The sequence below is a fragment of the Cavia porcellus genome, unplaced genomic scaffold (genome assembly GCF_034190915.1).
Source record: "Cavia porcellus strain 051 isolate PalLab524CR breed Dunkin Hartley unplaced genomic scaffold, mCavPor4.1 scaffold_8, whole genome shotgun sequence".
Lineage (NCBI taxonomy): Eukaryota > Metazoa > Chordata > Mammalia > Rodentia > Caviidae > Cavia > Cavia porcellus.
In genome coordinates this window covers 63,910,351-63,928,074 of record NW_026947491.1, presented here as the reverse complement: position 1 = coordinate 63,928,074, position 17,724 = coordinate 63,910,351, and the positions used below count along the sequence as shown (strand labels likewise).

Genomic DNA, 17,724 nt, shown 5'->3' with positions numbered 1-17,724 from the left:
TTCCTACTTTGCTCAAAGGCAAACACTTTGATTTTTATCACTATGCTTTTACTTGTAACTGGACTCACACGATATTTACTCTTTCAAGTATGGCTTCTTGAACTCAACATGATGATTCTGAGATTTATTAATATTGTGTCATTAAGTGCTTTGATGAGTGCCTGGTTTTTTAAAATTGTCACTGAATGTGATTTATAATGCTGTTTTATACATAAAATGCAAAGTGTGTGAACCAAAAAATTACATTGAAAGTACCTGTCATTTTAAGCTTTTAAAAAGTTTTAAAAGACCCATGACATTTCTTTCATTCAATTCCTAACATATCATTTTAGAATGACTTAAAATTGGAAACATTGTTTAGGAATGTGCAATCTCTAAGCTCCAGAGGGCAGGAAATTTTGCTTGGCAGTATTTCAAAGTCCCAAAAACACATAGTAGGTACCTAATTGGTATTTGTTAAGTGATAAAGTCAATATCAAAGAAAGAAATGTGTCATTCATCTTCATTTTTATTCCCAGGTTTTCAGTGCTGGAAATTCTGATGTCAACCCCTTTATTGCTACAAATATCCTGATTGCTGTGGGTGCCATTATCATGATCCTGGGGTTCCTGGGATGCTGTGGTGCCGTGAAAGAAAGCCGTTGCATGCTTCTCTTGGTGGGTTCTCAAGACAAATTCCAATATTTAACCTTTAGATATCTGAGGATTATCTCTTGTCCCTGTTATCCGTCAACAGGATTTGACAAGATTGATGAATGCTCATTTCTGCTTAGAGGATTTGATTGTGGAAGGTACTAGGGTTTAGATTTATCTTAGTTTGACTTAGACTAGAGGACAGTCTCCAAGAAGCTAAATGTTAATCTTTCATTCATTCTTTCATGAGACGTGACAGCACACTTCTAAGGGCCAGATACTGTGCTACATGTACACAAGCTCTTAAAAAAAAAAAAAAACTAGAACCCATCAGGGAGGGTTAAAAATAAGTAAACAGATAGCTTGGGTGGGACTGAGTGACCCCAAAGAGAAGGACAAAGATAGAAGAGGGAACTTTTAAGCCAGAGTAGGTGAAAGATTATCTGTATAGGTGACAGTGTGATATGTTCAGAAAGATAAACTGGCGGTCAGCCCATTGCTGGCTTGTTTGGGAACAGGTGGGCCTTGGGTGTGGCTTAAGAGTGCTGGAAACTGTTTTCAGTAAGTGATGGAAGATAGTTTGAATGTGAATTGTGATCAAATCATGCAGCTTACTATATGCCATGCTAAGAACATTGTAAGAACATTGTATGACTTAATGAAGTTTTCAGGAGGCTAGATTAAGGTGGACTACCTACAGGCATTCATTTTTAACATATTGTAGAAAATAATGAATGGATATATGTAGAAAAAAATCGAGTGTTTATCAGGTATAAACCTGACATGAGTTAATCAGAATCATTATACAATTATTTCTATCATAAAATAAGGATGGTGTCAGTTCCCGAAAATATTTTTTACCTTTGTGAGAGAGGCAGAGGCAGTTTAACAAGACCTTAACAGTATGCTTAGTGGTTGCTTTATAAGTAACAAGGTTTCATTTGCAGTTCAGGAAATTTACTTGTAAATTCTATTTAAACAGCCAACAAGTAAACAAACAAGCAAAACAAAAACAAAAAATTAATTAGTGGATTACACTCTCCAAAATTATAATTTATGTAGATGTGAAGGAGATTTCAGAAATTTACATAAAAAACAAGATGACCCTGGATTCAGTAATGGTGGGAATACTGTTTTGAAGCCAGATGTTTGGAAGCCAGTTGTGTGTTTGCATCTGATAAAAAAGAAGAAAAATAATATTAAAAAAATTCATTTAAGTTTTAAATCTTCCCTTATATCACACAGACACCAACATTCCTTCAATAAAATCCCATTTAAAATGCTTTCCTTGGCAAATTTTTGGAGGAAATGTTTCTGACTTGTAATGGGTCAAAACTGATAGCTTGATGCACAGGGTGGAATATAGGAAGGCTGGCTCTGGCTCCGACTTGAAACAAGCCCTGCTGCTAAGGGCAGTGCCATGTCCGATGCCTCAGATGTTACTGAGTGCACTGAGGATGAGAGTGTATTGTTTTCTCCCCTCTTCTTTTCCAGTTCTTCATAGGCTTGCTTCTCATCCTGCTCCTGCAGGTGGCTGCAGGCATCCTAGGAGCTACTTCCAAGTCTGAGGTGCGTGCATGCTGATGTTTGATCACTTTGAAAAGTCTAAAACATTGAAATACTACTTCCTGATATGATTAATTTAACAATGATTTTCAATTTTCAGACTAAACGCATTCTGAATGAAACTCTCTATGAAAATGTAAAGGTTTTGATGGAAACAGGAGATAGTGGAAAAAAATTCCGGGAAGCCATGACTACATTTCAAAAAAAGGTAATTAGATCTGTAGGTCATTTGGGGAGTGAGACATAGCTCTTCACTGTTTGATTTTTTTAAGTAGCTTAGGCCTTACTGATTTAAAGTGTTTCCATTTTGCAGAATTGGAGTATTCTGGTACTGTGCAATAAGACAAATTCAAGAATATTTATAATTTTTTCCATCTTCTTATGAAGTCTTGTAGCAGTTTAGGACAAAAATTAAAAAGATATGTTTATGATAGGTTGAGCTTTAATTAGTTCAATCAATAATTGTTTTAATATTTACCATATAAAAGAGTATGTGTTTGGGGAGTCTGTCTGTCTGTGTCTCTCTGCCTCCATAGAGTGAATATAACTAATATTTACTACTATTTACTTTTGATCACATTACAGACAGTAGCTCACTTAATATGCAAAAAGGCAGTGGTATAGTCTATTTTGTGTGACTATAACAAGTCGCTTGAGGCTAAGTATTTTATAAACAAAGGAGATTTATTTAGTTCACAGTTTTAAAGATTTGCGGGCACAACAACATCACTTACTGAGCTCTGATGAGGTCTTATGGAGGATGACATCTAATGATGAGAGCAGGGCTAGGCGAGATCACATGATTAAACAGGGAACAAGATGTCAGGAGCCGGTGTCACTCTTGTGCAATAACTCATCTCTTAGAAACAAGCTCACTCCTGCAGGACTTACCCAATTCTGTAGATCAGCTGTAATCGATTTATCTTGACTTAAGTAGACCCTGCTTCTTAAAAGTTCCTCCCTAGTATGCAGGGGTTTCCAGCACATGAAACTTTAAGGAACACACTTAAACCATACCCAAACCATAGCAGATGGTGGTATCATCTTTTCATGGATTTTCTTTTACAGATAAAGAGACTGGGACTTAGGTTTTGCAACTAACAAGTGGTGATGGAATTGAAATTTAATTCCATATCTGTCTGATCAGTCTATTACTTTTTTAATGTGTACACTAGCCCTCCTTTTTTTTCTCCTCTCCTCTCCTCTCCTCTCCTCTCCTCTCCTCTCCTCTCCTCTCCTCTCCTCTGCTCTCCTCTCCTCTTCTCTCCTCTCTCCTCCTTTACTCTCCCTTCCTCCTCTCCTCTCCCTTCTCTCTCTCTCTCTCTCTCTCTCTCTCTCTCTCTGTCCTGTCTCCTGTCTCTCACTCATTATCTGTCTGTCCCTATCTCTCTGTGTCTGTCTGTATGTCTCTCTATTTTTGTCTTTGGAATAAAAACTTGGGCAGGCACTGATGGTAGTCTATCTGACCCTTACCCAGTCTTTTAACTTTGTTAAACACAATTCAATTATGAATCATGTCCAGCCAGGTTTGTCAATTCAAGGTCCCTTGAGCAACTGTCTTTCTGCCCTTGCACGATTCTTCACACTGGGAACACATTTACTGTTTTTCTCTTTCTTTCTGAATTCATGCACTTGAAGGCTTGACTAAACTATAACTACTCTGTGAAAGTCTTCTTAGCTACATATTTCTAACCCAGAATTCCTAGCATGGTAACTACTAGTGGCAGTCACTTCAGTTATGTCATGGGAATTTTCAGAATCTTAGTGGAGGGCTGGGTTTCATAGGTCATTTATTCTGACTTTTCATTGATTGATTTATGCATTCACCAGTAGATATCAAAAAGTTATAAGTTATTTTTACCTGTCCCACTTATATTTAAGTCTGATCATGACTGGGTTCTTTCTTACTTTCAAATAAAATCTGTCTCTAGAATTCATGTCATTTAGTCCAGTTCTTCTAGGGTTTAAAAGGAGAAACACATACTCTCAATGCTCCTACACATGGCAAACTTTTGAAAATTGCTGTTGCTTAACTTTAAAGTTTTGCCTTTCAAGTTGGAACATCCTTAACTTTTGGGGAGTTATTTATCAGATGACATTGTTTCCCAAGAGCATTTAGCAGTTCCTATTTGGATTTACCACAACTTATAAAATAGTCTATTGAAAGCATTATTTCCAAGAACTAAAACCTGATATGTCAGTCCTTGTTTAATTTCCTACATTTTTTGCTTTTCCCCTAACTTCCGTAAAGGGAAGTTATGTCTTCTCCTGAATCATTCCCACTCTAGAGTAAAAACCAATAGTTATTGCAGTAAGAATTTACACAACCACATTTCTTTCCCGGGGTGGAGCTAAGCTTTATGACCCTCCAAGAAATAATGGATGAGAGGTAACCACTGAGCTTCTGGGTTATGTCTTGAGTCATTTTCGCTGCACATTATTCCTGGAACTTAAGGTTTCTGAATGTTCTGTTTGTTGTAGAACGTTCTCTTAACATGTTCTCATTTTGTGCTGAAATTGTATTCTGAAACTCTTGTGTTTACAGGCAGTATCTCTTTCTTACTATACTTTTTGAGTTTGTTTTTGTTTTCTGTTCATTTATTCATTTTGTTTTTTTTTTTAAATTATACTTCTTTGGGGGAAAGAGCCTGTCTCTAAACCATAAACTCTGGGATACTGTACACATAGACAGTTGCAGACCCTGAGTGGCTTTCTCTTTGGATTTCAGGAAATTTCCACACAAATTTCCTTTAACACTTGATGGAATATGCCTGTTATGGATTAGTGATAACTATTTGTCAAGAGGTGCTCCATAACTTACTGCATAATGATTTTTTCACCCAACTACTATTCAGGGTTCATTAAGTTCTGTCAAATTTCTTCCCTACCTTTTTCCACTGATGATGTAAACCGCAGAAAAACTTTACAGTCTTGCTAGCTCCTACTGTATTTCCCTTCTGCCTCCCTAAGGATACAGAGCTATATTGTATTTTAAATAGGTAGTGATCTGTAGGTGAATACAGGGGATTTATTCCTATTTTATACAGAGTTTCTATAAAATGATTCAACATTATGTAATGAGGAAGTGTAAACATTTAGTCATGTCTACCATGGGACAGGAAAGGAGGTTGTTTCAGGACTGTCCTCCTTGTTAATATTTATTTTGGAGCTACCTGAAATTTCCAATCCTTTGCAATTCCATCTGTGGGCCAATGTTCAAACCTTTATACTTGCCTTAGTTGGACTTTAGTTTAAATTCATTATTGGGCCATCTTTGAAACTAGATTCTGTTCTGTGACATATTAATCAATACACCCAACTTTAAATCAACTGTAGTGTTGAACAGATACTTCTATGTCTTTATACAAACAATCGATAAGAATGTTGAAAAGCTCATGTTCACATGAAAACATAGCAAAAATACTAATAATGACCATAATAGTTTAAAAATGAAATCAAATTACAGCAGCTAATTCATATTTTTGAGCACTTTGTATAAACCAAGCACTGGGCTGAGCATTCCAAACATCACATAAATTTTCTCATTGCCTTTACAACAAATCTCCAAATTAGATGATATTATTAGCAACTATTCTTATCTGTACTTGACAGATGACAAATTATAGCACAGAGACGTTTAAGTAATGTGGTTAGCATCTAACATCCTTACCCAGCCGGAAAGTAAAAGTTCTCTCAGTTCTCTTGCACTTCAATGCTTTAAAGCCTGGAAGAGACCACTGAAGGGTGGCCGTTTTCTTTAGCACTTGCTTCCTCCCTTTCCTGAATTAACGATCTTCTCCCTAATGCAGCAGTTAGGAGCTAGATGAGGGATAATGACTTTCCTCTTTTTCATCTAACAATATTATGTGCCTTATGTGCTGACTCACTGGGCTTATCACTTACAGTTTTCTTTCCTCAAACATGACTCTAGTTGCCTTTCATACTTCGCCAGGTTTTAGTTTATTTTTCAGCCTTGCTCTTTCTGTCATTAGTCAGAGCCTTACTTGTGCTCTTTCATTATATTGAATATTCACAAAGATTCAGCCTGGGGAGCCTCCTGAAGTGCCCCTTTGGTCTTTGAGGTGCTTTCCATCCTTTGCCTCCTGTTTTCCAAAAGTGATCAGATATCGTGTGATGGAGATTTTGTGGTTAAAAACTTTTCACGTCTTTTGAATAACAGTTCTTTAATTAGACCTTAACTCTCTCACGCTCTCTTTGGAAGCTCCTTTTGCCAAAATTTAAGATAAGTGCATATGACTCTGCTCTCTCTTCTGTCATTAAAACTAAAAGGCAAGGTTTTAAAAGCAATTTGCTAGGTTAAATTCATTGTTGGACTGTCTTTGAAACTAGATTCTTCTGCTTTGCAGTACTTTTTATGGCAAAAAAAAAAAAAGTAAAACTCCTTGCAAGCAGGCAGTCGTGAGTTCAGTCCCTGGTACCGATAAAAACGAAAAAGACAAAAAAAAAAAAAAAAAAAAAAAAAAAAAAAAAAAAGTAAAACAAAATGATTTATGACAAATAGTGGGACAATTACAATACATTGAGCATCGTTGTCTTCAAAGTAGTTAATCAGACTATAAGAAACGGGCTTCAAAATTTCTTCAAGCGATATTAGCACAAACTTTCCTTTTCACTGAACTAAGAGAAACTAGTTGTGTAACCATCTTGTGTTTTGTGTCCTTTTCCCTCCCTTCTTTTCTCCTTTCCCCATTCCCATTCCTTTTTCCTTTTGAACAATTTTTTTTCTCATTTCACAATATCGATTTTACATTTGGACCTTATTTACTCTTTCAGTTTCTCATGCTTATTATTAATCATTAGTCCCAATCCTAAATTAACTGTAGTGTTTATCAGATACCTCTATGAATTTTAATTCAGACTTTAACATTGTAGTCCAATGTTTCCTGTTACTATTAGGATCAAAACGAAAAAAAAAAATTCACTTTTTTGCTACATTTAGAGAAGAGGGAAAGGTGACTCGTATTATATTTCAGCATAAGAATTGTCTTCACAAAGATATTCACAAATATAATAATTATATTTATAATGTTTTAAACTTTTGGTGACTATTTTTCCACTCATTTTCACCAAACAGTTTGAATGCTGTGGTTTGGTTAATGGAGCTGCAGATTGGGGAAGTAATTTTGACTCAATCTACGAGTCTTGTGCCTGTGTTAATTCATCAAGGAATTGTATATCATATAAATCAAAATATGTTTATAAGGAGGTAAGTACTAAATCGAACCTGGCACAGTAAGTGGCTCAGTTATTTTCTTTGTCTAATGTAAGTCTACAGAAAAAATTGAAATCATCAAATACTTTGAGAATCACGATATGAAAATCTCAGAAATTACCCAAATTTTAAAAAAACTGTATTAAACTATAAAGCAAATATAAAAATTTGAAATATTTTATTAGTTCAATGAGTTTCCCATCATTTAGATCTAATAACAGGTGATTTCTTACTGTTATTTTTTTTTTTGTAGTTCTGTATTACGTGTACCCTTACACCGCTTTGTTTTGTTTTGTTTTGTGTTTTTCTCTTTTTTCCTCTTAAATTAAAAAAAAAAAAAGATCAAAGTAACACTGTATGGTAAAAGGCAAGATACAAACTAATATAATTTTATATAAATAATTTTCTCTAAATAATTTTGTGTTTTAAATCCAAGAAATCAGTATTTTAACTTTAATTTTAAAAGTCAAACTTTTTTTGTAATAAGTGATTTCTTTTTTTCAATAGGGCACAGTGGGCATGCATATTTGTAATTTCAGTGTGTAGGAAGGCTGAGGCAAGAGGATTGCAAGTTTGAGTCTTTCTAGGCAACTTAATGAGAACATGTCTCCTGTTTTATAATAAAAAACAAAAAATGCTGTTGATATAGTTCCATGGTAGAATGCCTTTGGGTTCAATCCCCAGTACCACACAAAGAAGATTTTTTTTTCCAAGAAGCTGTATAAGTATTAAGAAAAGATTTAGCATTTAGTGGTTGGGGTTGTCAGTCTTGACTGTATCTATTAATTTACCTAGTAATTATTGCAGTTGAAGTGCATGAAATTTTAAAGTCAATTTGAAAACATGAGTTTATATTTTATGTGTTTCAGATATCATGTTTATATGAAGTATGTACAGTGATACACTGTTGATATATTTCTTTTTATTGATCAAGTCATCAACTGTTTGTAGACCATTCTGATAGTGTAGGCCTTTTATTAGTCCCTGGAAATCCATTCCAAATAGGGTACTATGTCTATAGTCATGAGCTTATGTTTAAATAAAGAAGAGAGGTAGACTATCAGGCAACTTTAATCCAAATGGACTATTGGTGTTGCTTGGGCACGTGCAGACACAGGTTTTATTGGTCTCCATCTAACTAAGCTTTGAAATTCAGGATACAACTTCATGGAGGTCAAAAGATTTACCTTTCATTGCAGAACTTATCATAAGCTGTCCCTTTGGTTGGAAAAGAATGGGTACACAAATGACAGTAGATATAAGTGTTTCATTCATTTGCTATTTTTCTTCAGTGCCTGTTCTCTATCAGATATATTCTTCCTAAAAATAGACAAACTTTTGGATCTTCTGGAGATTGTGATCTACTTAGTTGGGAGAGAGATACATAAAAACTGTCATAATTCACAATGAATTAATTTACAGAATACTTATAGGTTATTTTCAAACTAGCATTGTTTTAGTTCAGTAATTATTAACAAAAGGTAATATATAAAAGAAAATACAAATAGTACCTTGGCTTATGAACACTTCTGTTCACAAAAAATTTGGTTCACAAACAGAAGCATTTGGTAAAAGTTTACTTCTGTTTGCAAACTGCTCATCAGGTAATAAATACTACCACGACATCTTCCCCGGATTCATGCAATGAATTAAGTTTGTGAATCAGAGGACTATAGTAAAGTATCTCAGGCTACACTGCCCTCCTCCTGATCAGTGATCTTATTATGGATCTTATCAAAATTAAAGAAGCTTTATTCTGCAACAGAATTGCTATCATTAGTATCTGATATCACTCAGGGGGAGATGTTATTTGCTAGAATACAATCTGAGCATGTAGTAAACTGTCAAAGTAATCACTAAATTTTTATTCTCACTTTTTATACTTCTCTGCTCTCCTGTTGCCTACTTAGTTTTTTTGATATAGTGTCTATAAAGAAATAAATATGGTACAAATGAATGTAGTTTCCTCTTGGATAATAAAAAAAATTAAGTTCAATTGCAAGTTAATGTTTATCTCCTGCTAAAGATTCAATGCAAAGATATTTTACTAAAGATAGATTCTGAAAGCCCTCCCATACACATTTCCTGAAAATTCACATATAATACAACTAAATATATGCTAATAGCCAATCAAGTTTCCCAAAAGGATGATTATACATTCACCAAAAATCTCCATCTATCATGTGTCATTTGTAAGAAATCTGAAAAAATAAAAAAATTAGAATTTATTTTTCTTCTTCTTTTTTTCTTTCAGCATTTTTGTTTTTTCTTTCTTCCCTCTGTTTCTTTTTTCTTTTCTATCCCCTCCCTTTTGTGAAGATAACTGCATTATCTTGGGGAAATGAAAAGAAAAACTCTTTCAAATATAATACATGTGACTTTGTATGTATAGTCACTAATCTTATAATTAACTCTAAATGACATGACAATTTCCTCAAATGCTTATTACTTTAAATCAGATGTAAATGGGGAAACCCCTTAAGTTCAAGAACGAAGACAGAAAAGATAACCGTATAAAATACTTAAATGTAGCAAGCAGCAATGTTTCATTATTCTTTTGCATATACATGACTATCATAGGAATGATTTGTTTCAGAGCAATGCAATCAATATTAAAATTTCATTGTGTAGTATTTTTTAATTTAAAAATGATAATTTAAAATTGCTGAAGTTATTAGATTTGTTCCAAATTGCTTTAAATTTGGAATTTCATGTTGGTTTGAATACATTTCAAAAACATAGCAAATCACATTTCTAAATTCTTATCTTTATCAGAAATGCTGTAATAATGATAAGCATAATAATATTTTCCTTTCAAGGTAAAAATAGCCCCGTAAATGTTATTTACAGATTTTGCAGCCATGAAAGGGGGTGCTTGCCTATAATCCCACCACTCAGAAGGCTGAGGCAGGAGGATCATTGTGATTTTGAGACCAGCCTGGGCTACAAAGTGAGCTCAAGGTCAAGCTGAACTGCATAAGAGAACCTGTCTCAAAAGACAACAATGGGAAAAAAAAAGAGAGAATGAAAGAAAAAAGATTTTGAAAATTCACTTTTTTCAAAATAGTACTTTGCTATATAATTAACAAAAATTTTAGTTAAGTACCTCTTTGTGGTAGACTACAAACCTAAAAATTTCAGTCAAGATGATATAAGTTGCATAATGAATAACCTGAATTTAGGATAAAATTATTGTTTATAATTTTTAAATGATAAAAAATATAATTTTGGTGTTGGAGAAAACATCATTTATAATCCTCAATCCTAGTTTTAGCAACTAGGTTGTTTAAGAAAAACTGCTTCCCAGTTGCTTTATAATCTGGAAAAATTTGTGAAAGAATATTATTTATAATTAAAGACTTCTTTTTTGTTATACTGGTGATCAAGCCAGGGGCTTTGTATGAAAGTACATTCCCAACACACTTTAAATTTTAAGACTTGATCTGGCTAAATTGCAAAATTCCCCAGACTGAGCTGAAATTTATAATCCTTTGGCCTTTGCTTATCAGAGTGCTGGGATTACAGGCTTGTGCCACCAGGCCCAGCTTTAAAAGTAACTGTTGGCGTGATTTTTTTAAAAACAGACATGCATTTCTTTGATAAAAGAGTCGGTTGAAAAACACATTTTCATAGTTATTGGAATCGCGTTTGGGCTGGCAGTTATTGAGGTGAGTACAATATTATATGATTGTCTTTTCTCTCATTCTACTGTTTGTTCATTGGTTCCTTTAATAAATATCTATGATAAACCAAATTTTAAAAATTTTGCTTTAGGAAAATAGTGATATAAAGTGCTCAGTGCTCAGCATGTCCCTAAATTAGTCTTGAATTTGGCATGAGGAGGATGAAAGTCCCAAGAGCTGAACAGGTATAAGAATATGATTTTTGAATGACTTAGTGAGAAAAAAATAGTAACAATTTTTGTGCACTTCTTAGTTGAGGTAACTTTTTTTTGTTGTTTTTATCGGTACCGGGGATTGAACTCATGACTGCCTGCTTGCAAGGCAGGTGCCTATGCCGCTGAGCTAAATCCCCAGCCCAGTTGAGGTAACCTTTACCTGTTGAAAACAAGCACAAGGGCTAAAGTTCCCTGAAGTGAGAAAAAAAAGGACCAAACAAAAGCAAAGAACTAATCTTTGTAGTTCTTATCTTGTGATTCTGAAATAGAATATAGAAAATGAACTTGGAGAGTAGGCAAAGCTATTTTCATGTTATTCTATTCTAGGGAAATTTAATAAATCCTAAACTAGTGTAGTATAAATTCACTTGAAGAAGTTTTCAAGAAAGTTTTGATTAAGTTTTCTGTATTACTCTCATTAATATAATTATTGACGTTGGAAAAATATCCTGCATAGGATTTTTATCTTGATGGGTTTCCTTGGCATGGTTTTTTAGGAGCCATAAAATACTTTTTACAAAGCCTAAAAATCTTTCTCCAGAATGTGAAGCAAAACTATTTCAGAGAAGCATTTTGGGAATTATCCCAGATTTTAGGTAATTCAGATATCAAGAGTTAAATTTACTCACAATCCTATTTCAGAACATTAACAAAAATTCAATGTAAGGCATCTCCATAGTTAATGCTTTTGTGGGCTGCTGAACTCAACTGAGTGACTTTTGTTTCCCCATCAAGGAATGCTGTGAAATATTCCCTTGAGCTTCCTGGCAGCTTTCTACGTCTTGTGCCACATCACTGCCAGATAAGAGTTTTAGCTGAGATTAAAGCAAGTTAATGTTCTAAGTGGTCATTGAGGTTACTGGGGGAGTTTTCCACCCAAGTATTAGAGAACTGCTCAGGGCTTCTAGCAGTAAATTGGGCTGTTGAGGATAATGTTTTTGTAGCCCAAATAGATGGGTTTAAATGCAAAGATTCTCTATTGGTAGGATGTGGCTCTCTTTATGTCTGATACAAGATCAAAGTCAAAAGTATGGTGCATTAGGTCTGTTTCCATTGATTTTACATTTTGTGAAATGTTCATTCTTTACGTTGTGTTCTGGGCTTACACAATTTAGAGATAAGAGCTAATGGCCATAACAAGAGTAAAGATTATATATATACATATATATTATTAAATATATATATATATTTATATATGTCTTATAGATCTGTATCTTACATATATTTAAAATATATACATACACAGTGATGTTTCTGTAAAAATATAGCACACATGCACATATATACATAGCATAGATTTAAAATGAGTGATTAGGGCCAAAGGTGTCGTTTGGTGGAACATGTGATTAGCATATCCAGACCCAATAAATCAATAAAAACAAAACCAGACAAAAACCACAAAAGATCAAGTAAATAGACTTTAGATGAGGCACTGAAAGTTATTGCTCAATTTCATATTATGCTCAAATTCAGAAAATTGACTATGGCTACAACTCACAGAGGCTTTTAAGAAGCTTCTGAAAAACAGCTAAAGAAAATAAAAAGAAAAAGGATAGGCTTCATAGGGAATGTTGCTGACTCTCATCACAGTCACAGGCTTTGCCAAAAATCTGAATATCTTTCTTTTAGACCAGTTAAATTAAGTGTGATTTCTAGACTACATAGATGTGGTTAGCAATTGGTTAAAAAACTATTAGATACTTTGATTTAATTCCTCAATAAAACTCTGCTCTCATTGTATGTTTGAAGCAAAAGAAAATCATCATATATTCCTTCTTCCTTTATTCAAAAACAAACTTTGAAAATTGTCTCATGTCATCCAGTTTATCAAAATGTACTCCAAAATGTACTACAGTTTCTCCTAGAGTCCTTGTTGCATAAAATTCAAGCCCATCTCCTTTCTTGGATTCACAAACTCAGATGAGATCAGGTACATTCATGGTTGTATGACCAAAGCAAGTTTCTCAGGTTTAAACTGAAAAAAACAAAAAAGAAAGAAACACAACAATGCATGGAAAGTATTTTAATGAAACAGAAGCAGTGATCTCCATGCAATATATATATGTATATGAATATATATATATATATATAGTTTTTTCAGGACATTGATGAAGAGAAGGAGTATAATACTAAGAATCTATGCAAAATGTTGTATTCTATAAAAAAATTATCTGTAGACACCGGAATTTTCATTATTTAGACCCATCCAGATTATCATAGATCTCCTTATTGACTCCAGCAATTTATAAGTATTTTTATTTCTCTTCTTAATTTAAAAAATAAAACATCATTGACATTGTCAGTCATCAGTTTACAGAACAAATGTATCACGATAAGAATTCACCGTCCTGAGAATAGAGAAGTTAAAAAGAAAAATGATAATTTTATCACAGTTTAAAAACTGCTTCAAAATATGAGATACTGTACATATTAGTAGTATACATATCAGAACAGACTTAGGAAATTTATCCTGAATCTTAGCATAGATTATAATCAGATGACTATCTTTTATTTGCTATTTTCCTGAACATTCATTGATGTTCACTTCAGACAATAAATGCAAGACAGTGTGATGTTACTATCTACCTTGTTGATGTATGATGGGCTGTTTCAAGGATACAGCAGTAAACTCTGATAGTTGCTTTATTCTGTTATTTTGCCCATTTTTAAAATTTCTTCTTCATATTTTTTACTTAGACTTAAAGACTGGGCTCAAGGCAAAAATGCCACATTTTAATCCTGAGTTTTAGAACTTCTGAATAAAATCATTAATTCAGAGAGTAGATGTCTATTTTATTTTTCTTTTTATGAAGAAAGAAATAATTGGTGGCAGTTTAATCACATTTACAGGAAAGAATTAGTAAGCAGTAAGTTAACATGATAGTAGTGTTTGAGATGACTCAGCACAAATGACACCTTGCCCTATTTCCTGCTTCTCTTCAAAGGGGAAGGTAGGAAGAAATTTGCAATCTGTAGTGAACACAGGTCCTTTCTGATATTTCTATATCAAAGCCACCACCTGCAAATCACCAACTGCAGAGCCAATTAGAGTAAGCTTTGGGCTTCGTTAGTGGAAGCAGAGCTAATGAGATGGAAAGTGTGCCAGATTTTCAGTAGTGGTTTTTCACTTCAAAGAAAATTCCTGAGCTAAGCTATTTCCCCTAGGTTAGAGATTTTCTAAAGAAAAAATCTTACTTTATTTTCATTCTATAGGCAATACCTAAAACTGTGGTAAGAGAAATTCTAGACTCCTTGATTTTTATATAGATGATAGAAACCAAGTGACTGTTGAGTTTTTATGGAATCAGTAGGTATATTTAGCCCCCAGAGTCCTGAAGTGGTCCCCAGAGCTTCAGGGCAGATGCCTTACAAAAAGATGTGTGTCCTGGAGAAAGGACAGGAGAATAGGATGGTGACCGCTTCTACAGCACAATGAGAAAGGGCTGTTGATAAATGCTGACTGGCCAACTGAAAAATCCCTGATACACGTGCACACAGGACACAATAAAAGCAACTTCAGGTTTCTTAGGGCTCTTTTGTTCCAATTACCATGAAAGATTCAGTACAAAGAACCAACAGAATATTTTCACATATACTTTCATTTTGTTTATTTATAATGTCTCTGGTGTTTTACCTTAATTTCCATGCTAATCTTATTACTTTACTCTCTAGATACTTGGCTTGGTGTTTTCTATGGTCCTGTATTGCCAGATCGGGAACAAATGAACCTGTGGATGCCAGAAGCCTTAACCTGTCAACCCCTTTAACATTTTTCTTTGGCTTTGTGATTAAATTGAGTGATACGTGTATCAGAAGCAGGTTTCTTACTAAAATGTCTTATTTTGCTAGACTACAAATATCTTCTACACACACTGAACATATTTAAGATTTGAAGTACATAAAGAAAATTATATTGTATATTTTTACTCAAAGTAAAAATAGCATTGTTTACATTAGTTTTTTTTTTGTGCTTGATTCTTTGCTTAAAATGCTCATCTGGAGCCACCCAGTGGAATAATCCTCCCTTCAAAGTGACAGAGCTCTGCTAAGGCGGGACATCTGAGATGTTCAGAAACAAGGCTCTGATGAAGTGAAGTAACCATTGGTGATAAGACTGAATTAATTTTCAAGTTGAACTAATTGAGAGTGGCCCAGCTAAAAGAGTCACCATCTTTTTTCTATTTTGTGTCACTGATTGCTGATACTCTCTTTTTTATTGCCTGCCCACTGTGGGGACAAGATCTGGGTGCCCATTTCTCTGTCATTGAGGCTCTAGTACCTCTCTGGACCTCTCTGTAAGACACAGTAGGGATAACTGCTCTTTTATGCTAGTTCTGGGGAATATCTTACTATTTTACTTGTTATTAGAACACAATATTCAGACAGTAAAAAAAACTTATCTGTATAGCTCTGTGGTTGTGTGTACACGTGTGTAAGCACAACCTAGAACAAAATGCAAAGCATGTCTGGCATACCAGACTGAAGGAGGCTTCATGCCATCTTGCAAGGGTGTATTGGAACTGGCCCAGTCCAACCTGCCTGAGCAGACTGCACACATGTACATATCCTTCTGTGTCTATATTCAATGATATTGCTTTGGAAGGGTGTGGCTAAACACGGTGGGAATATTTGCACCATGGATACTTGTAAAATCAGGGCAACTTGTTGATACTGCTTTTTTATATTTGAGAGCTGGTTGGTATATGTACCAATATATTCACCTTCTCAGTAAATATTTCCCTAAAAGATTTCTATGACTATACAGTCTTCATTTTTGCTTGGTCTTAAACTTTTCTAAATGGAACAAGTATGCACTCTGGTTTTTTGACTCTGCATTTTGTCACTGAAATTCACCTACATTGCATGTTGCTGTAGTTCGTTCTCATTGCTGTGTAATATTCCATTGTATATGAATATATTACAAAGTATCCATTTTTCTCTTGATAGGCATGTGCTTGCATTATTATCAATAAACTTCCACGAATATTTTTATGTCTTTGGGTATATATATATTTATTTATGTATGTATTTCTGGATATACATGCAAGAGTGGAATTATTTTGTCTATATGTGTTTAACTTTAATAGAGTGTTTCAAAAATTTTTCTAAAGTGATTTTAATAATTTATACTCACAATAGAAAAGCATGAAGGAGGAAGGAAAATAAGGAAGGCTACTGATGTTGGGTAAATCAGTGTCACAGCCACAGAGTCAGAACCTTGCTGGAGCCTTCCTGAACTAGGCACCTGTATTTTGTGCTTCACTATCAATGATGAAAAATTTTAAAACTATCTCTCTGTGAACACATGCTACCTTCCAGAAATTATATTAGAAACTGTGCTATTCTTATCTCATTTCTTCTCATCTAATTATTATAAAGTAGGAACTGCTATTATCCTCATTTGCAGATGGAAAAAATTGGAGTTTAGAGAAATTAGTTAACCTGCCCAGACTCAGTTACTAATTAGTAAACTGAGATTAAGACTTGACCAGTGCCTCCCACATCCTGACCGTCAATCATGTTGGCTTTCTCATAATACATCTACCTATAAACCTGCCATATTTTGTTCATATGTTTACCTCAGCTAGTACACAAAAACTCCTCAAAACATTGATTGTTTATGTCCCTGGAGCACAGTGCACGGCATAGAATTGACACTTTGTAAATTGTAACTAAAAATGATAGATTTGCTAAAAGCCTGTTATATTCCTAAAAATCAGTTTTTTGTATCAAGTAACTCATTTAACACAAAACATTCTTCTGGATTATTACCATTATTAGACCAATTTTCAGGCAAGGCCCCCGAACTTAGGTCAACTTTTCTTAATTCTGGTAGGTAGTAAGTGAAGGAGTTGTGATTGACAGTGACTCAAAACCTATGCTCCTTATGTCATATCATTTATGCCACTTTACAATGTTGTTGAGAGAAACAGTAAGAAAATAAATGTAAAAGTACCATTTATATAATGTCAGGCATACATCAGAAGTTCAATAAATATTATATGGTAATAATAATGTAAAGAACTTGTACCAGTCAGGGTTGGCAGGAAAGCAGAAACCCTTCTGCCATTTCCAAAAATGAGAATATAATAAAACAGTCAAGTTAGTCTACTTGAAATGCCATAACAAGAAACAGCTGAGTGTCTTAACAGAAATATTTTCAGTGTTCTAGAGCATGAGAATTCCAAGACTGCCCTATCTTGTAGACAACTTTTTGCTGTGTCTTCACACTGAATAGAGAGCAAGAGGAAGAGGAGGAGTTCTCTCAGTTGTGTCCTCTTCTAAGTACATTTATCCTGTTGGCTCAACATTCCAATCCTATGATCTTATTTAAAATTAATAACTTCCTTACTCCAAATATTTTCACAGTGGTGGTTAGGGAAACATGGATTTAC

General features: G+C 34.1%; 1 protein-coding gene across 2 annotated transcripts in view; it reads left to right on the top strand.

The window, feature by feature from the left end:
- The window catches only part of Tspan8 (tetraspanin 8), a 28,644-nt gene extending 12,323 nt beyond the window's left edge, over positions 1–16,321 (top strand). Inside the window, exons 3-8 of one of the 2 annotated variants that reach the window (XM_003476053.4) lie at positions 519–656; positions 2,127–2,201; positions 2,299–2,406; positions 7,294–7,425; positions 11,016–11,099; positions 15,002–16,321. In XM_003476053.4, the coding sequence (XP_003476101.1) occupies positions 519–656; positions 2,127–2,201; positions 2,299–2,406; positions 7,294–7,425; positions 11,016–11,099; positions 15,002–15,055 (591 nt within the window). In that variant the 3' untranslated portion in view covers positions 15,056–16,321. The remainder of the gene's footprint in view (positions 1–518; positions 657–2,126; positions 2,202–2,298; positions 2,407–7,293; positions 7,426–11,015; positions 11,100–15,001) is intronic. The other variant, XM_063255141.1, reaches the window with a different exon arrangement.
- The last annotated feature ends 1,403 nt before the right edge of the window (positions 16,322–17,724 follow it).